This window comes from Dermacentor variabilis, chromosome 1 (assembly GCF_050947875.1).
Source record: "Dermacentor variabilis isolate Ectoservices chromosome 1, ASM5094787v1, whole genome shotgun sequence".
Classification (NCBI taxonomy): Eukaryota; Metazoa; Arthropoda; class Arachnida; order Ixodida; family Ixodidae; genus Dermacentor; species Dermacentor variabilis.
Window position 1 is genome coordinate 267,053,473 of NC_134568.1, and position 21,312 is coordinate 267,074,784.

Here is a 21,312-nt window from a genome sequence, read left to right on the forward strand (position 1 = left end):
TCGAGGTCGGGGTCAAGGAGCCACCGTCGCACAACTTTGCCGTCTGTCGAGACAGCACATTTTCGGCGATCGCCTCGTCAGTGACCTCATGGCAGAACAAGGCAGCACTGTCTGCAGTCAAAAACTCCTCCTTAGATGCACCACCTGTGTTACCAGTAGGAACGAGCTCCCAGAGCTCGGTTATGTCAGCGGCTTCCACCGTGTTGGTCTCGGTGGGTTGGGGAAGTTCGTCCTTACGCACAAAGCCCGCCTTTTTGAAGCAATTGGTGATGAACCACTGGTAAAGAGCCTCTTCAACATCGGCGTACAAAGGGTCTCTAACCCTTTTCCGCTGATCGGCATGGCCGCTGATAGCTCCTGCCTTCACAATCACGGTGCTCCCGGTTTTCAATATGGTTGATATCGTTAACTGGGCGAGCTCATACTTCTTCACAAGGGTGCTCACCTTGAAGCCGCATCGAGAGTCCTGCAAAATATCCATCTTCATGTCAAGCGACACAGCTTTGCACTTTGTCGGCGCCATCTTCGAACCGGGTTGATGGTTGAACTGTTGAACCGTTGGTTGCACGCTGCTTCGGTGGCGCCAGCCTGCTATCACGCGAGAGAGAGAGAGACGCGTGGCTTTGGACGGGCGCCACCACGCCGCTTTGCTTGTCGCTTTTTTTTTCTTTCTCTCTCTTTCGGAGCGACTGTGGCCGACGCGCATGAAGCAGCTAGTGCCATCTTGTGGCGCGCTGCGCCTACTCAGCTATTCTCCGGTGCGTGGGCGGGGCAGGACGGTGGGACGGGACACGCTGCGCGGTAATGGCGGCAGATACGAACTTACGGAGGTAAACATCGCCTCATCTCAGCATCGTTCGTTTCAGCGATCTAAGCAACGCAAATATTACGATTATTTGGCACGTAAAACGCCGTCCAGACGGCAAAATTTTGATCGTTATATCTGATATGCAGTGAATAGCCTATCGTTATAAATGGTTTTTTCCCCATAGACCTAATGCATAAAATGATACTCTCAGGTCGACCCATCGTTATAACCGATATATCGTTATATGTGGCATTGTTATAAGTGGACTGCACTGTATAAACGTTTTTCTGCAGTGTAACGTGTCCGCTACAATATAGTAATTGCTTGGAACCCAGTTCAAATTTTTTACATACTGTACAAATTTGTGGGTACATCATGGGATGTGGTCGAACTAAACTAAGGCAACAACACACCTCACTGATGCCAAATTAACCAAGGTAGACTGCGTTGCTGCTTTACTAACCAAAGAGACACTCACCTTTGGATTCAAAGGCAGTCCCCTTTTCTTGCGCCGAAATGCTGTACGGCATTTTGAGTCTATATTCAGCTTGATTCTGTCCCAGTCGGCATTGGTCACCTCAAACAAATGTGTTAGATGACCTGAAACAAAAGTTTTAAAAAGGAAAGCTTTAACTACAGAATGCGGTAGCACAACAGTCATTTTCAGGTAATGCAGCCAGCTTAATACACATTGTTTCCTCCAGTTCAGTAATTAAAACAGGCACAGCACAGCATGAATAAACAGATGCAAGCAGATGGGGCAGCACTGGTGTCCTCACCAACTTCAAGTGGTCACATGCTCATGTACAGTTACAACAGCGCAGCCTAAATGTTGACACTTGTTAGGGGACAAACAATCTAGCATAAATTGACCAGCTTAAAATAAGGTATAGTCAGTGTTTGTATTGCCCGCTCCTTCCGTGTTGTGTTTGCATACTTGCCATTCAGTAACCTAAATAAGGTAGTTTGATGAAATGACAATTTTTCATGCACCTTGACAGACATTTCTCCTTCCTTGTCTAGCGAAGATGTTGTACCAATGGTCTTCTGTTTAAATTCATGTTCTAGTTAACATTGTACTCATTCCAACTTCTTTCTTTGCAGCTAGATATTGAAGATTGTGTTCAAAATATGTAACTTATTACAGGGTGCCCTTTTTCTAATGCACAACACTAATAGAAATAACTGATCTAAGCCACAGTTTTCACAGCCAGGTTATATGGTTAGGCGGATGTTAACAGCAAGAAAAGTTTCAATAGTAACTTGGCTAACATACTAAAATGTGCTAATTAACTTTCGTTCACTTTAGGAACAAGTTGAAATTGCAAAATTAAAGGGACTGACAACCAATTTCTATAGTAACCACTTTCTTTTAGTGCAACAGAAAGCTTACCGGTGAGTGTGCAATCATACAGTGGCAACATGGAAAATGCCGTGGAATATTTTTCACCAGAATTTATCAATCTGCAGTGACAATATAGTCCTACACTGGAAACAGTGATAGGTGAGCATGATAGTGATTATACACTCGCATTGGTGGGAAGCAGGTGCCATATGCAGCCCTAGCTGTAAGAAAGTAATATTTTATTTATCAAGGCGATGCTCCTGTGGTTCATGTTTTCTTAAGTGTTTAAATAATTTCTACAATACTAGCTATGTACTTTCATTGTTTCCTGTCCCACTGCTTTAGTCAAACACAAGTCAAAACTTTTTCTTTAGTCAAGCCAAGCTAAGTTGTAGGATATGCCAGTAGTGCTTACTAGTGGTACCCATGTATTGCAAAATTAGTCAATGGCATTCTGTATCTCGCAGGGAGACAGAACTCAGGGTACTCACATGCAAACTTGTGGGCATACAAAAGCAGTCATATGTGCTGCCATGCAATGAGAGACGCCACGACTCTGCCGCTCCACTCGTTGCAGCAGAGGCAGTACCGCTTGTTAGTGTGAACTTTTTTTACTTCGTAATATGCATAGAATAAAGTGCAAGTGCATAATATAAAGACTGCAATTTTGATAACAGACAACTTATGTACAGTAATCTCACTGACTACACCTTGAATATTAAAGCTTCACCGCCAGTTCACACCACTTATAGTTTCTTTTGTAACTTCCTGTGACAATTTAAAATTGTAATTCCTACTTAAATTGTGAACATTATGCTCAATTCTATCAAAACAAATCATTGTCTTTTTTTTCCAGCAACATATCATGAGACTATAATTATGATAGATTAGTGCAAATTAATAACGGACACAAATAACAAAGTGGATAAGTTCGGATGGTTGTGGGTCCCTTTAAAGCCAAGAAGTAGTGCTTTGACTAGTATACCACTTTTGAGATATCTGTCCTTAACAATTGATATTGCATTGATATTCCAGTTAAGAACATATTGAATTGCTAGAGGGATGCTTCTGACAAAGTGCTAACAGGAACAGACATATTTCTTGGCATATTTAGGTAACTCAATACTGGCACCTAAGCAGAGATGACTTCACTGCTGCTCGGCCTCAATTCTGCAATTCCAACATGTACCATAAGGTCAATAATACAAATATTTGTACATTTTCGGTAATTCCACAAATTATCTTAAATTTTCTTATTGCTAATGTCCCCTTAGCCATGTAGCCTAGCTCTGAAAATGGCAGGGACCAAGCTATAACAGGCTTTTTAGAAAGAAAGTGTTCCATAAAAGAAAAAGAAAAACATTAGTTGCATGTACCTATATATAAAGTTAAACCTCTATAAAACAATGTAGGTAAAATAAGCAATTCGCTTTGTTACATCTAAATTTCGTTGTATTAAAATCCGACCGTTTATGCAAACAAGTACAGACGCAGATCTATTTTTCTTGCATGAAAAGGGGCTGTAGAAGTTTCCGAATTATCAGGCAATCAAAAAAAGACATTTTGAATGAGAAAAACACTTTGATGAATTTGGGAGTCGGCGACGAATGACACGGTTTCATGCCACGTCGACGATATCTTTACGTAGGCGGTATTAATTAAGCGAAGTTGGCCACGCTTTCACGTGCACTCTGCCCCTTCGGCTGATAGCATCGCCCGCACTGGGACGACGCTATCATGAAAAGCACCGGCAGCAGGTAACGAGTGCTTCGTCCGTCTCTCGTTCTAACGAGTCACCGAAACTTGACATTATGCAACCTTAATACTAAACACGCGGAAAGACAGCTTACAGATGCCACACCGTCTTGGCACGCCCTTTGCACAGGCGGCAGATTACCTCTAAAGCAGGGTGCGCGGCTGCGTATGCCCTCAGCCTCGCTTACAGCCATGCGCAGCTACGGCCGACACGTACGCCAGAAATCGCAACGCACGCCAAGTTATCCCTCTTCCCCGCCTCTCTCGTGCGCTTGATCGCGTTACCGCGAGCTCGCTCCCCTCCAGCCTTTCCCTTTGCTCATGCGGAGAGGCAGCAGTCGTACGTGAAACCACCATGTTTCTTTTTCATCCTCGTACACTTTCACTCGCACCTAAAGCACAAAGTGCGTGGGGCACGATAAGATCTTATCGCACTTGGACTTTACACGGAACATGATGCAGCTCCACTTCGGCGGTAGCTCTTGACCCGCCGCACGCGATTTGAGAGGTGCGTTTGCAAGCAGCCGCTTGTAATTCAATCATCTGACCATCTGCATCTGCGGAAGTTTTCATTTATTGTCTTGCCATTCCTATGCTGCGGAAGCGAAATTTCGTTATATTGAAATCGCATACACACTTCGTTATATTGAGGTTCTAAATACATAGTGTTCTATGGACAAGAGGTTATGAAAAGTTAAATACTTCGTTATATCGTGAATTTCTTTATATTGAAGTTCGTTATATCGAGGTTTAACTGTACTTCGTGCATACTCTTTCTGCATGTTATTTAAAAATTACATTCTAGGGTTTTATGCGTGAAAACCATGATGCAATTATGAGGCATGCCATAGTGAGGGACTCCAGATTAATTTCAACCACCTGGGGTTCTTTAACTTGTACCCCAGTGGCAATGCCAGCGGGTTTGGGGGGGTCGAAACCCCCCTTCCCCCTTTCCTGTGGAACAAAAAGTTTTAGGAGGTGGGCTTTGAAATAGCGACATGGATGAAAGGGAAAGTTTCAATGCGAAAGGAAGGCGAGGGCTAGTGGCAGTCCAAAGAGCCCTAGGGGGGAGGATGGTGTCGTGGGGGCAATCCCCTCTCCCATACACAAGCATTGTGGCCCCGCTCATGGCGCACCTCTACCTCATTCCAGAACGTGTTAACCACAACTGCTGAGGGGGGATCAGAGCTAAAAATTCCACACACAGATAAAGATAGGACGAGCATGTGCATAAAACTTGGGGGCATTGTTACTCTCCACCAGGCCTTCGTGTTGTCGAGAGCTACTCATTTCTGGTATTTGACCAAATCGTCCACCACGCTGCGCGGAAGCATTCTGAAAATATTGCAACTTGCTTGTCTAGAAAACTCAGAAGCAGCCCCCCCCCTTTTTTTTTTTCTTTTCCTTTCCCTTGTCTTAGACTTTCATTATGTTCATAAACTTGAGAAGAGCTCGTGTTAGGCTAGATTGAACACACTGTTTATCAAGGATGGGGGTGCTGGGCCAGGGAAGCTAAGAAACCACCAAACGAACAGGTGGGAAGGCAGGAAGGTGAATCACCTCGAAGTACACACAGAAACAGAAATATAGGAATGTTAGGGGCTGCCGCGCCGTTGAACAACCCGGTGGATGTTGGAGTGTGAGACAGTGACTAACAAAAAAGAATTTTAAGAAGGGAAGAGGGGTGATGGGTATGAGAAGGGGGGGGGGGCCGCGCATAAAAGGCATCAAGAACAAAGTTGGCGGAATGCAGATAATCATGAACATAGGAACAGCGACTCGTCCCTGCCCGATCGCTTAACACCAGATGGCCGTGGCCAGTCGCCTAGCCGATGCTCACCTACCCTGTCATAACACGTGCTGCTTGCTGCAGAGAGCCCATCCTAACTAAACATCTCCGCAATCCTCAGAAAAGACGGTGTCAGGAGACACGGAACTTTCAAATCTCTCGAAGCTACTGACCCTTATTTTACTGAGAACTATGGATGCTGTAATTTTCACAAAGGCTTCTGCACAGGAAGCAGCCCTGCTTCGGACTGTCTGCCTCATCAATTCCTGAGTGTGATCAGTTAAAAATATGTGTCGCATAATGACTACAATACCATGATTGCAAGTTACTTCCAAACATCTCTTCAAACAAGTCGGCCAGCAGGTCTCCGAAAGTGAGTGAAACTTGCATCATATGATACTATCGAAGTTCTAGCGCAAAGCTTCATTCCCGTATATTTAAATCTACAATAATATAACATGCCCACAATGCCGAAAGCATGACTGAATAATAGGTAACTTGCAAAACAGTGCCCACCCTCTTCCATACGTAGCCGTCGCCATACCACTAACTAGAAGATCTGGCTTGAAAACAATGATTGTCTTCACTGTTACATGTCTGGCCTTCAAACAAGTAGACACACAATAGTGCACTGTCTTGTTTTTGTTTGGCCCAGTTTTTAGCACTGTTCAGTTTTCTAAGTCATGTACAACCTAGGTCATCGACATACATTACATAAGTACATCAATTCATAAACAAACTTTTAGTTTTTATAATATCATTATTATTAAAGTAGCATAAGAATGATAGCATAATTTGATGTGAAGTGGCTGCATGCCTTAGCAATGAAAAAACTTTTGTCAGAAGTTAAGCAAAGTGTTATTTCTGCAACGCAAAAACGTGCGTCCACATTTTAAAGCATTCTTATCCAGGGAGTGCAAGGAGTTGTCTTCACGTGGTTTACGACCTCCATTTAAATATATGAGGTGTGACACAAAAAAACAAGACTAAGTGTGTAGCTTGAAAAAAAGAGTGGAGTTGGCAACAACTGCTTTGCTGACGTCATCCCACACACCTCCTCTATTCATGCGGCCAGTTTCGATGGAACCGATCACGCTAGTTGGGAGTGCTGCGTCATTGAGTGAACACGTGCAACTGCATTCTGCCAGAAAAATGTCTGATGTAAAAACTGAACAGCGAATCAACATAAAGTTTCTTGTGAAACTTCAGAAATCAGCCACGGAAACATTTCAAATTTTAATCGAGGCTTATGGAGATGAAACTTTGTCTCGTGCACGTGTGTTTGAATGGCATGAGCGGTTTTCAGGGGGAAGGGACAGTGTGGAAGATGATGAACATGCTGGGCGCCCAAGGTCAGCGATTACAGACCAAAACATTGCCAACGTTCGTGATGTGATCCGTGGTGACCAAAGATTAAGTGTTCGTGCAGTGGCGGAGTTGGTTAACTTGGATAGGGAAGCTGTTTGACGCATTTTAACGGACGAATTACACATGAGGAAGATTTGTGCGACGGTTGTTCCAAAAGTTCTGTCCGATGACCAAAAACAGTGCCTTAAAGGCGTGTGTGTGGACATGTTAGAACGCATTGCAAGCGAGCCAAATTTGTTGGAATCGGTTGTAACATGTGATAAGACACGGATTTTTACCTATGACCCAGAAAGTAAGCGCCAGTCAATGCAGTGGAAGTCTCCAGGATCCCCAAGACCCAAAAAAGCACGCATCTCAAAATCAAAATTCAAGGCAATGTTAATTGTCTTCTTTGACATTAATGGAATTGTAATGATTGAGTGGGTTCCCAGTGGTCAGACTGTTAATCAACACTACTACATTGAGGTAGTAAAAAAACTTAGGGAAAAAATTAGGATAAAAAGGTCACAGTTGTGGAGTGGTGGATGGCTGTTGCACCAGGACAATGCACCCGCTCACATGGCCCTATCTGTCAAACAGTTTCTGACCCGCAAAAACATTACCGTGATGGGGCATCCAACTTATTCACCTGATTGAGCTCCATGCAACTTTTTTTTTATTTCCTGAAGTTAAATCTTGCTTAAAGGGAACCCATTTTACCTCAGTTGAAGAGGTTCAAGCAAAAACGGAGAATCTCCTGAAGGGCCTTCCAAAAACGTCGTTCCAGAACTGTTACCAGCAATGGCAGCACCGAATGCAGAAGTGTGTGAATGCTGAAGGGGACTAATTTGAAGGTGATAATGTCACAGAGAACTAATTCTGTAAGTACAATACCTTATTGGACCAGTCTCGTTTCTTTTGTGTCACACCTCGTGTATATACATATATATACGTATATACATATATATATATATATATATATATATATATATATATATATATATATATATATATATATATACATAGAGAGAGAGAGAGAGAGAGAGAGTAGAAGCAGAGGGAGGAGTGGTAGCTGTCTGCGGAGAGAACACCCCGAAATAAATCAATTTCTGGTTACGCCATTGGCATACCCAATGCACAGTGCACGGGTGTTTTTGCATTTCACCCCCATCAAAATTCAGCCACCACAGCCGAGACTAGGTCCTGCACCTTAGGGCTTAATACTACAACGCCACTGCCACTATGCCAAGGTGGGTTGCACGTTATTATTATGCAATGGCCAGCCATATGTGCCACCCACACACAAAGTGAGCATTTAATAAAGCAAGTTGGGCGAGTTGGTTTTCATTCATAATGAAAGTAAAGAGTGCAAAAAGTAAACAACAACAAGACAGAGGACAGGACAAGTGCTAACTAATATCACATGATTTCTGTAATGAGTGTTCAGTTGTTAGAGAAGTGAATGCGAATGCGAAGTGAATGCGCAGTGAATGCGAAGCAACAGTTCCTCGGCAGCGCTGCTGCAACCGCAAAGAGATGTCGGCTACGAAGTCGACTTTTCCTCATTGTTGCCTCTGTTGTTGCCAAAGTGTCGCCAAGCGACTGTGATGACGACGACATGGAAAGCGACAGCATGGGCGATTCAGGCCCAACAGTGGCAGAAGCTGCACGTAACATCAGCCTTAGGAATGCAATCGTCGCGACGAGAACAGCACCCCGCAATGAAAAAGGTGCTCCGCAACAACTGCAGCGCTACCGCGCCCGTGCACGGAGAATATGCAACGCGAACGAGAAATCTGCCATGCGAGTGTTTGCCGAGAAGAGGGGGCTGGCTGAAAAGCTGGCTCACAGCTTCAGTAAGTTTGAGGCCGTGGTCATCGCTGTTAGGCTGCCGCGGCATCAAATGAAAATCACACTTTTGTCGCACGAAGTGAATAAATACTGCATGTTTTTTTTTTCCCCCTTTCATCGCACTCTCTCCGAGTTCCGTTTTTGACAGGCAAGTGGGTGATCTCATGCTATTTCGGTTAAGCAGTACTACCGTTTAGTGCAAAATTTTTCCAAGCTCCGGCCAACTACGGTTTAATGAGGTTTCACCGTAACTGAGCATTCTTGCACTTCGACTCCATGAAAATGCGACCACAACAGCCGAAGTTGAACTCATGACCTTAAGCTTAGCACGGCAACACCATTGCCTCTGGGCTACTGCGGTGGGTGATCATGGTCTCATTATTGTTACTATTGTTATTGGTGACATTACTGCTACCATATTGAAGCCTCTAGGTAAGAAGTAATTTGTGCAGTTATGTGTTATGTAGTTATTTGTAGTTATGCAGTAGGTGGCTAAAGCAAATGAGTATTTTGGAGCCCATCCTCAAAATTGTCTAGCTGAGTGAAGTAATCTTTATGATACGCACTCCTGCGAGACCTACACGAACAAATATTTTCAAAGACTCTCTGAATGCAAAACTGATGCACAAAAAGAGTACCTATGACATCAACATTATCCCCTGCATTTCGTGATGCTCACACTGTCATCATTGGCATGGTCCCCTGAGGAAGGTCCCTCAGAATTGCCTTTGGTGCAGGTAAAAAAAATTATGGCAGAAACCATCCTTGATGATTATCTAAGTCAATACGTAGCAGTTCTCCCCTGCACATGACGCAAAGTTCGAATGAACTCACATTCACCCGGGGAAACTATGGCTCGAGGACCACCACATGCATGGGTCATGACACACTGATGGCGTACAATCGGAACCATAGGCGATCGCAGAGGCTGCCCACCGCACCAAATTCATCTTTGACAACATGCTTCTGAAAGTATGTGTCTGCATCCCACAAAAGCCAGTGTTCCAATAGGCACCACTTGGTCTCAGCGGCCTGTCCAATGGCCATTTGCTTGGCATGCCACTGCTCTTCGGCCATGCGTAAGTTCTCTTCTTACTCGCACTCCACGGTCCATCTCTTCTTGATGGTCGCCCCGTTGCTTCACCTCCTGCCTCATGGCTTCGGTATGCATCGCATACCTCTGCAAACTCTGCACAACCTTTGCACTCTTCCGCTTGATACTTTCGAGAGTTCAAATGAGCTATGTGGCACACAGCGATCCCAGCGAGCGGAGTAAGGAGGTGCCAAGCCAGTAGCAGCATGCAAGCGGCCACGTGGGGGTGCGCGCACATGCGCATGGAGCAAGGAGGTGCCGAGCCAACAGCGGCCAGCAAGCGGTCGCATGGGGCTGCACGTGCATCAGTAACAAACTCCGACCTCAAAGGGCCTCACATTTGACCTTGGTTCTGACTAGGCAAAGGAAAGCTTCGCATTTTAAGAAAAATACCCAGTATTATACACATATTATATATTGGTGTTTGGACGGGCACGCGAAGACAAAGAGAGCAAGGTGTGTAACAAAGGACTCTGTGCTTGTTGTGACCATGCAGCTGGCTTTGCAGCATTCTAAAGTGCAATAAAGGGGCATTTTACAATACTGGCGATGAGGAAACGAGACCCCGCAAAGAAAGTTTTTCTTGAAGACAATGCCTAAAGGCAAGATATCAGAATTTGTGCCCGGCATTGACTGGTCATCATGGGTAGAGCACCTGGAGTTCTACTATGAAGCCAACAATATTGTCGAATCTTCCAAGAAGCGAGCAGTTCTCCTCACGCTGTGCGATGAGCAGACAGAGGAGGCTGAGGGCCCTAGTTGCACCACGGAAACCTTCGTAGGTAAAACTTGGCACAGTGCAAAGACGAATACAACAATCGAAAACACACAACAGGTCGAGCGCTGTTGTAGAAGAAATCTGTAGTAGGAACAACTTGATTTGGGCGAGTTCGTTCATATTGAGTAAAACTTGAAGCAGCGCGAAGAAGACTCAAGACGAACCACCACATGATGAACCAACTCGCCCAAATCAAGTTGTTGCTACTACAGATTTTTACTATAACAGTGCCCGTCCTGTTGTGTGTGTTTTCTGTTGTTGTCTTCCGTCTTCTTCGTGCTGCTTCAAGTTTTACTGAAGATGAACCGACCTGCCCAAATCAAGTTGTTGCTACTACACATTTCTTTTACAACAGTGCTTGTCCTGTTGTGTTTTTTCTATTGTTGTCTTCGTCTTCATCGTGCTGCTTCAAGTTTTACTCAAGATGTACCAACTTGCCCAAATTAAGTTGTTGCTACTTCGTGGGTGGATTTGGTCGACATCATCAAATTACTGAGCCAGCACTTCAACGCCCAGCCTTCCAAGTTACTTGGACAATACCGCTTTCAGAAATGAGACCAGCTCGCTAATGAATCCGTCAAAGACTATGTAACAGTTCTGCGAACTTTGGCAAAGGACTGCAACTTTGGCAACGTAGACTCCACAAAAGTGGGTCCTAATATGTCAGGCGGAAGCAGAGAAGTCCAGTCTCAAGCAGGGAGTACGAGGCTTCCTTTGGAGGTTATGCTACGAGATGGATCGATATGCAAGATCCATGATTATCATCTTCAACAACGGTTGCCAGCTGAGGTTAAGCTAACGTTTAGTGAAGTGTACATGCTCGCTTTGACTGCTGAATGAGCAAGTGATCAGCAGAGACAGATTTAAGACAATCAGCAACAGGCCAACAATTTCGATGTATATCGTCAGAATTTTTTAGAGTGCTTTACAAGCAGGGCACCTCAGTGCTTCTGATGCATAGCAGATCATAAGGCCGACAAATGTTTCTTCAAGGATGCTACATGTAATTTCTTCTGCAAAAGAGGTGACATTGCAAAAGCTTGCCTCTCGAAAAAGACTAAACCACAGACGTACCAAGGAAGCCAACGTTAAGAGCAGGATGAAGTTTTATAGGACCAGGAAGATGGCCTCCTTTCTGTTTTTCACACGGGTCTAGAGATAAAAATCACAGCTAGGTTCATCATGACAGTTTGACTGTCCGGTCGGCCACTCAAGATGGAAGTGAACTCCGGAGCAGTGTTTTCTATAAGTGAAGTGACGTTCACTCGCTTCTGGCCTGACGATACCCCTGCATTAAGAGAATGCAAGCTCACTCTACAGACGTGGTCAGGAGAATGTTTGGACATCCTCGGCTTCGTGCGTATCAATGTTTCTTTCAACAGAAACAAGGCACAGCTACCACTACTTGTGGCTGGAGAAGTTGGAGTCAGCTTGATCAGAAGAAATTGGTGCAAGAAACTTGAATTTACACTGCACGGACTGAACAATCTCACGGGAACAACAATCGACGCTACATTAGCCAAGCTCTCTGTGGTGTTCAATGCAGCTCTCACTGGACATTCAAGGCCACCTGTACGCATTGACCTTGCTGAAGACTAAAGTTTTTGAAGTGCTAGCAAGTCATTTGCATTGCGAGATGCCGTATGTCGAGAACGCAACAAACTCCAGGCTCAAGGCATAATCGAGCAAATCTCCCCCTCTCACTGGGTGACAACAGTGGTAGTTTTGAGGAAGAATGGATCATTACGATTGTGCAGGGATTACGAGAGCACAGTAAACACAAGCATCAAGCCAACGGCGCATCCTAAGCCAACGGCAGCAGAGTTGCTTGCAACTTTTCGAGGAGGAGAGATCTTTTCAAAGATTGACTTGACACAGGCTTATCAACAGCTACACATCGACAAGGCCACTTCAGAGATGCTGAATGTCAACACAAAGGCTTGTATGCAATGAAGCATCTACCATTCGGCGTTTCTGCCTTGCCATCTATATTCCAACGCTTCATGGATACTCTGCTCGCTAGACTGCCCGGTGTTTGCACCTATTTAGATGACATCCTCATCATGGGAGCATCGAATGAAGAGCATCTAGATCGACTGGAAGCAGTTTTGCATCATTTGCAACAAGCACGTCTCAAAGTAAACAAGGAAAAATGTTTATCTGAGGAACACAAAGTGCAGTTCCTGGGCTACAAAGTGAGCGCTAAGGGAATTGAGCTGACGTCTGAATAAGATGAAGCAATAACGAGTGCACCAGAACCAACCAACAAGTAGGAACTATAATCATTCTTATGAATAAGTTTTTACAGCCAGTTCCTCTAAGACGAAGCATCCATTGCCAAACATCTTCATTGTTTATTGGACAAAGAAGCTAAGTAGAGATGGGAAGCCCTGCACAACGCTGCTTTCAACAAACTTAAAGACGCACTACATGAGTGTATGGTTCTTGCGCATTACAATGGTTCTCATCCATTGATGCTGAGCTGTAAAGCTTCACCTTACGGGTTAGGAGCAGTTCTTGCGAAGTTGGACGGAAACAGGCATGGAATACTAGTAGCATCTGTGTAAAGAACACTCGGCAAATATGAGAGAAACTAATCCCAAGTCGCCAGAGAAGGGCTTGCAATTGTGTTTACCATCACATATTTTCACCAGTATATTTCTGGTCGGCATGTACTGATAGTGACTGACCATAATGCACAACTAGTAATAATGTGTCCTAGGAGGCGAATTCAGCAAATGTTATCACTGTGAATGCTTCGTTGGTGCATGGTTTTGAGCACCTATGACTACGAGTTGTTGTACTGAGAAGGGGAAAGATCAGAATGCAAATGCTCTCAGTCGACTTCCTCTTGCTTAAGATATTGATGAATTAGCGGCACCAGGTGACGTGTTGATGACCGAAGGTTTGCGCAAACCTTCGTTGACTGCTGAGGAGATAGCAAGGCTGACAGTGGAAGACTCAATGCTTTCTCATGTTTACAAGGGGCTACAAACAGGATCAACAGCGTCATGGCAAGGTATAAACTTCCAACCCTACAAGAGTTGGGTGCAAGAACTTTCCACATGCTGTGGTTGCATATTATGGGGCACACGGGTTGCGATTCCTACAGAGGCTAGACAGGAAGTTTTGACTCTCCTTCCCTCTAACCACCCAGGAATGACTATGATGAAGCGCTTCGTTCGCAGTCACCTGTGGTGGACTGAATTGGATGCCAACATCGAGATCAAGGTGCGGTCATGTAAGACATGTCAGATACACAGCACTCTTCCTCCAGCAGTTGCAACGCTGGAATGGCCCCGTCCAGGTGAACCATGGGAGGTCGTTCGTGTTGATTTTGCAAGACCGGTGAACAACTAGAGCTTTTTAATCACAGTGGATGCCTTCTCCAAGTGTCTAGAAATAAGACATGTTATCACGGTCTACTTCTGCAGCTACAGGTGTGCTCCGATCACTGTTTGCCAATTTTGGCATTCCACAAGTGATAGTTTCTGATAATGGCACAGCATTCGTTTCCCCGGAAATGCGACACTTCTTCAAATTTAACATGATCAAACACGTAACATCAGCTCCATACCACCAGGCTACAAATGGACAAGTGGAGCGCACGGTTGCAGAAACAAAGAGCCTCTCCTGCCGGCTGTCATGGTTTTTATTTAAGGAGCATGCGACACCAGACACCACAACACAGAAAACCCCTACAGAATTAATGCTTGGTAGGCAGCTTCCGTCTCAACTGGATGCGCTGCATCTCCGGAAAGACACCAAAAAGGGGAGGGTGGATGACATGAAAAAAGATTATGTGCCAGGTGACAAAGTGTGGATAAAGAATTTCCTGAACAACGCCACTGTAGTAGTTGAAGATTGCGGCATGAGGTTGTTTGCAACAATGACCCATGATGGCAGGTGGCACAGGGGTCACGTGGATCATATAAAAAGAAGATACCATATGCTGATTGGAAACGCAGTTCAGGAATCACCCCATTATACTTGTCCAGGAAATGAATCAATCAAAGACCACTATTTCAGTACTAAAAGACCCCTACTCAGTTCAGGTGCTGAGCGTTTGACAGAAGATGAACCCACGACTTTTGACTAGTCCCTTAAAGCCTACCCAGGCTTGCCCACTGAAGCAGGGACACCTGAGAGAATACAGCAACCAGAACAGTCGCGATACGTTCCAGACTATACACCACGCAGTCGTTATGGTCATGTTCTGAAGGCGCCAGAGTGACTAGGCATTTGAACATGTCAACATAAAATTGAGTGAGATGTATTAAGGGTTCACTAGAGGGGGGAAGTATTATATATCAGCATTTGGATGAGCGACCAAAGATGAAGAGAGCGAAGTGCGCAACCAAGGACTCTGAGCTCGTGACTACGCAGCCAGCCTTGCAGCGTTCTAAAATGCAATAATAGGCATTTTACAAGAACACAATATGTATCATCAGAATAAATTGAAACTTGAACAGGAAATAACCGATCAGAACACCCATGGAAATGCGACATGTAATAGCTCTGTATCTGTAGTACCACGTGTACATTTTGTAGACCAAATTAAGCCACTGTTACAAATGCAGGTAAACCTGGAAATGAAACAACACATTGCAGTAGTTTCGGAATCATTCTAGTTTGGACTTATGCTGATAGTACATAATTACATAATGAGACAGAGAAATAACATTACTAATCTGAAAGACACATTCATACAAAGCATGAGCCACTTAACAAGAGAAACCCTAAACTGCATCATTAATGACAATTAACTGTAGCAGAGCTTTTTGCCATTTCATTGAGACTAATGTCATAGTAAATACAAGCCTGCCTCTGAGCATAGTACGTACACTTAGAACAGAGAAGCATGACAACAGTCAACAATATCAAACCAATGTTTAGGAGCAGCAACTCACATCGAATTCCATAGATCATCAATGGGTCCAACTGCTGCTTTTTGTGTTTGCCTGAGCCTGAAATGTTGGAGCGAGCCTGTGTCTCTCTGTCAAAGAGGTGGTCAAGCAAGGTCAGGGCCATCTTCTCAGGTGTACTGCAGGTGTTGTTGATGTGGAACAATGTGGTTGGATTGATAGGGCAGCGCACTCTCATCTCTGGATTGTTCTCATCCCCAAGCCACGAACCATGTGGATAATCCGCTGCAACACCCACAGAACACAAGTACCAGGATTTAGGAGAAATAAAATATAAACAGGCAAGCGTGAAATCCTAAATACAGTTGCATCTCTGGCCAAACATACAGCCACATGTTACAGAGATAAACTTGACAGGACACCATCTGGCAGTGAGACATCGCTTATTACTAATGTTGGATACTACTTTGTGCAAGTTCTCCATGCTTACACTAAGAGTCCTTTGCTGCACTGGAAACTAATATTGGTAAAGTAGGTGCTCTTTCTTAATTAATCAAATCCTTACCAGCAATTCTTCTACTAATGTCTCTAGATGAAGATAAACAAAACTCTTTCTACTAAAAGACAAAGAGCTCATTTAGTTAATAAACATAAGAATAAATGTTTAAGCCTTCAGGCATATCAATGGCAGTCATAGTGATGCTCACATGTGGACTAAGGATTGAAGTAAGAAGAAGGGTAAAGATAAAGCACTTGGTCAAGCCCCCTTTAAACCAAGTGTTTCTGCACTATCATACGCATGCTCACATGGAACATACATAAGCTGACATGAATAAGATAAAGTGAAAATCAGATGCAAGTAAGGGCTTTCCTTCATAACGTTTGTAAATATTACTGCATTATGCACACTAACCCCCACCTGTCATTGCACTTCCAGACACAAGTTCACTTTAACCCGCTTGATAAATTTCTCAGAAAAGCTACTACAAGTCAACAATGTGATCATATGACAATGCCTTCTATCAGTCTGAGAATGTGATGCAGTGATAATCAGGATGATGTATGCCCATTTCCTACAACTTAAATCATGCGGCAAAGGAAAGCAGCCTCAAAAAGATGACAATATAATCCCTGAAACATGAAAAATAAAGTAGGAAATACTCCTCAAAGGAAACACATTCATTAGACAAACCATTGCTATATCATAAAATGCCCATTTGTCAGAAGTCAGCTAATTATCATCACTTATCTGCTACCTCCTAGATATTGGAAATAACTTCTGGATTCTTGGACTTGCAACAGACTATAGAAGAGGAAAGAAAAATTACAAATTAATCTCGCTGCTTGCCTTGGTGACATTACCATAGTGCATAATAATACTGGTGAAGAAATGGCTGTATCATGAAAGTTAACCAGAAGTTGAGTACCGAGTTCTATTACTCATAAGCTTTGAATTAAAACAAAATTTAGTCATACACTTAAAAATCTCGCTGTAGTAACCACCTGAAAAAAAAAAGGTATTCTGCAAAAAAAAAAAACAATAATTTTTATTAATTTCTGCAAAAACTGTAAGAAAACAACCCCTCTGCAAAATAGTAGTAGAAGTAGAATTTAGTTATGGAAAGGCAGAGAGGTCAGACTGAACTTGAGTGCTCTAACGTGCGACTCTGCACAAGGGGAAGGGGAAAACAGTAAAAAAAGGGGATGGAGGATCCATAATGACAAGAATAAAACAAAAAAATATTCTGATTAGACAGTAACATGACATTATAACACTGCTGCATATCAGCAAGAGTAAAGATGGAGCTAGTTGGTATAGCATGGTTTCTATTAAACCATCATTCTTCACACATACTGAGGAAGACTCATCGTACAGCCCTCCTACCTGTAACATGGCAGCTCAACGCATCACTGAAGATCAACTTCTGAACATGCTGACTGGTGCACATGGAAATGATCATTGAGGCCATCCTTTTATACATCTTTCATAGGAATTTTACTATCTGCAGTCATTCACTATGCTGAAAACATTGACAGGTGAGCATGTTAGCAATCATATGCTGGCATGAGAGAGGAGCCAATAAGTGCTGCCCCAGCCATTAGAAATTAATTTTTTATTTATCAAGGCGACCATCATGTGGTCACGCTGTCCCCAGAACTGTTGAATTCCTGTGATATTATACATGTTTTTTCATGATCCGGTCATTGCCAAGTTCCGTCAGTAGTGTTCACCTGGCAGTGCCAACACCCTTTTATGCATGTAGCCTTTACAGCACAATGAGACCAAGGCATTTTGCATCTCACAGGGACACTACAGAACACCACTGCAAACACCCATGCATACATCACTGAAGCACACCACCACGCAATCATGGACACCACTGGAAGCCACTGTTCTGCCGTTCCACTCGTTGCCACAATGACAGCAAGCTATTTGTGGGTGTGAACATTCTTTACTTCATAATATTCATTCATAAGTGTGCAAATGCATATAAAGATTTAATGAAAACATTTTTAAACTTCAATCACAGTACGCTTAATCCCTGCCAACTTTCGCACACCAATTTGCCATCACGATATGGCTCCGGCCCTACCATCAAGAGTTCCACAGTAGAGTGTTGTGGCATGCAGTTTTAGGCAACTTACTGTGCTGATTCAAAATTTAAATGCCTCTTTTAACTGCTAATATGCTGTTTGATTTTATCAATATAAAGTATATTTTGTTTTCATTTCTGCCAAAAACTTATGACAGATTTTGGTCAGTTGTCAGTCCCATTAAGCACAACTGGTTTCATAGATCTTTTAAGGTGTTCAATTTCAATTTTATGCAGAATATTCATGAACTGCACTGGTAATGAAAGATTTTAAGATACTGTAAAACTCCTCTCCGCACAAATATTCCTCAAGACATGCACATCGCATAAAGCTGCAGCTACTAAACTTCGCAGGCTTCATGAAACTTTCAAACATGAAATTTGTGAAAATTAAGATACCCAGAATAAGAAGGTCTTGTCTTACAACACTTTCCTGCTATAAAACGCAGCTGTAAATTATAGCATAACATAGCCAACATGGATTTAAAGAGAACTATAACATTACTCTTTCCTACTTGCATGCTGATGCTGCCGACACTTCCACTCTATGAGAAAAATCATTAAAGTAGCACACAAGCATTATTACAACAGCCACAGGTCTCACCAATAAAAAAAAATAATAATTACCTTCTGTGTTGAGAGTTATGAGGGTCACACTCGACCCTGCAGCAAAAGCTGCTACCGGTTCTTCATCCAAGGAGACAATAGCAGAAGAACCTACAGTAGATTAACATTAAGCTCCATGCCAGTTATGGTTCAATAAAAGTGATAAACTGCATTACCTCCCGAGCTGAAAAGGCAAGAAAATGCATTAGTGAAATTGTGTATGTGTGCCCTCCAGAGTTCAAATGATGAGGGATTAAAAATTTGCTTCATTTACCTGGATAAACGGACGTACCTGCCAAGACCAGAGGAGGCTGCTGACACATGCTCTTTTACAGCAGTTGAAAGCACTTCAATTTTGTCTTCTAGTGTTTGGCACTGATCGGTTAAAGCGTCCAAGCGACCTTCCAATGTTTCAAGTCTTGCAAAGATGCTTTCCTTGAAGGACTGTAGTAAAGCCTACAGATATATATTTTTAAGTAAACAAACATCTTACACATTTCCAAAAAAAATCACCAAGCCATACGACACTGCAACAAAGAATTAGACTATGTTTAGAATGCAGGACTAACAAGCACATCATATGCAGCTCATACAGATAGAATGTGCAGATAGGAAACTCACTAATCAAATTGAGCATGACTATAAAAGCTGGCTTCCAGCACTTTATCAAACACGAAATGTTCTCTTCTAGTTCTTTAGTGCAGACGAAAGACAAAAAATGCCAAAACGTAAAGATGACTTCTATCCTTTGATGCAGATACTGTTATTCACAAGTGAAGCTCCGGTCAACAGGCCAGTGCCCAAATGACCAACAAGAGAATAATCACATTGATATATGGTATAAAGGCAATGAAAGCAAAGAAATGAAAAACTGGTAGAAGAATAAATGCATACAGTTGGTTATAAAATAGGCATGAACAATTATATGATTAAAGAAAGCTACAAAACTCTTCTACCCTTTCTTAAATTAAAAGAAAGGGGGTTAACCGAGGGACCCGGTTTTTATCAGTCTAATCATAAGAAGCCAACAAACATTGACACCAAGGACAACATAGGGGAAATTATTTGTGCTTAATAAATGAAATAAAGAAACGATAAACTAATGGAAATGAAAGTGGATGAAAAAACAACTCGCTGCGGGTCAGGAACGATCCCATATGCGAAAGTTGTGGGATCGTTCCCCACCTGCGGCAAGTTGTTTTTCATCCACTTTCATTTCCATTAATTTATCGTGTCTTTAATTCATTTATTAAGCACAAGTAATTTCCTTATGTTGTCCTTGGTGTCAGTGTTTGTTGGCTCCTTATGATTCTTCCCTTTCTTGTAACTTTAGAGCACAACCTTAAATTATGTCACACCAACTAGCCTGCTGGCAAACTTTTCATTATTATACAAACTGACTAGCCAGCCAACTAAATTAGCACATCATGTGAAGGCCCATTTTGTGATCAGTATAATGACTGTCACCATTAAAAAGCCTTCACACAGACCAAACGAAGCACCTGGACAGCCAAAATGTAAATGACATTTGAAAAGACTTCAAGCTCGACAACACACTAATCCCGAGGACAACTCTTTGCAAGTACTTGGCCAAATTATGGACGTAGGTGAGAACACTGAAAGACAAGTAATCAGCAGAATCTAAGCACAATGGAAGAAAAGATAATTGTTTTACAAGATTCTATGCAACAAGATGTTAGCTCAGTTGAAAGGCCAGGTGTACAAGACAGTGATACACTGAGAAACAAGATGCCCGGTTTCCCTTATGAGTGGATATGGGCTTGTCATTTTCACCGATTTGCTTATAAAATTATCCTGTTGCTTGTCACTGTTTCTGCGGTTTACTGGTGTTGAAGATATTTTAATCCATAAGACAATAATTTCATGCCTATTCCTGCCATTCTCGGTCCTTCACTTTCTCAAGATTTAGCATGACTAGCACCGGATCTGTCAGTGTCTATGGGCAACAGCATTTCTGACACTGTGCTAAGACAGCATACTTGGCAATGTGCCAGGAATCCTGTCACCTGTAAACATGAAATCTGGCCAAAGTAGTCGTATCCTTGAAAGTAAAGGACCTAGATTACCACCTCACCGCCACAGGCCATTAAACTTGGCCAATAATCCTTGTGGTTCAGAAATGAGAAGCACGGCCCAAATGTCATTACCAGTATTTCACTGTTTTCCTTCAATGTTTCAATCAGTCTCACACTTCGAAAAAATGTGTACCTTTTATTGAATCAATAAAACATTTTAAAAGCATTCTTTCAAGTAAATATTTCACCCTGTTTTGCACCGTTTTCAAATGAACCATGCCACTAATTTTGTCTTGTTTTCAGAGAGCTGCTCACTTGTCCACAGAAATTATGTGTGAAGCACAAGCACACTCAATGAGTATTTACAACCAAAGTCACTGGGACATAAATGTGGACGCAGAGGAATGGAGTGACAAGGAAATGTGGAGTTGATGATAACTACGCC

The 21,312-nt window shown here is 42.9% G+C and overlaps 1 protein-coding gene across 2 annotated transcripts in view; it reads right to left on the reverse strand.

The window, feature by feature from the left end:
- Positions 1–21,312, reverse strand: part of LOC142564212 (protein BANP-like) — a 38,868-nt gene that overhangs the window by 10,792 nt on the left and 6,764 nt on the right. The window contains exons 3-7 of one of the 2 annotated variants that reach the window (XM_075675134.1): positions 19,106–19,287; positions 19,008–19,015; positions 18,853–18,942; positions 15,677–15,916; positions 1,287–1,408 (exon numbers count right to left, since the gene is read on the reverse strand). In XM_075675134.1, coding sequence (XP_075531249.1) covers positions 1,287–1,408; positions 15,677–15,916; positions 18,853–18,942; positions 19,008–19,015; positions 19,106–19,287 — 642 coding nt within the window. The remainder of the gene's footprint in view (positions 1–1,286; positions 1,409–15,676; positions 15,917–18,852; positions 18,943–19,007; positions 19,016–19,105; positions 19,288–21,312) is intronic. The other variant, XM_075675123.1, reaches the window with a different exon arrangement.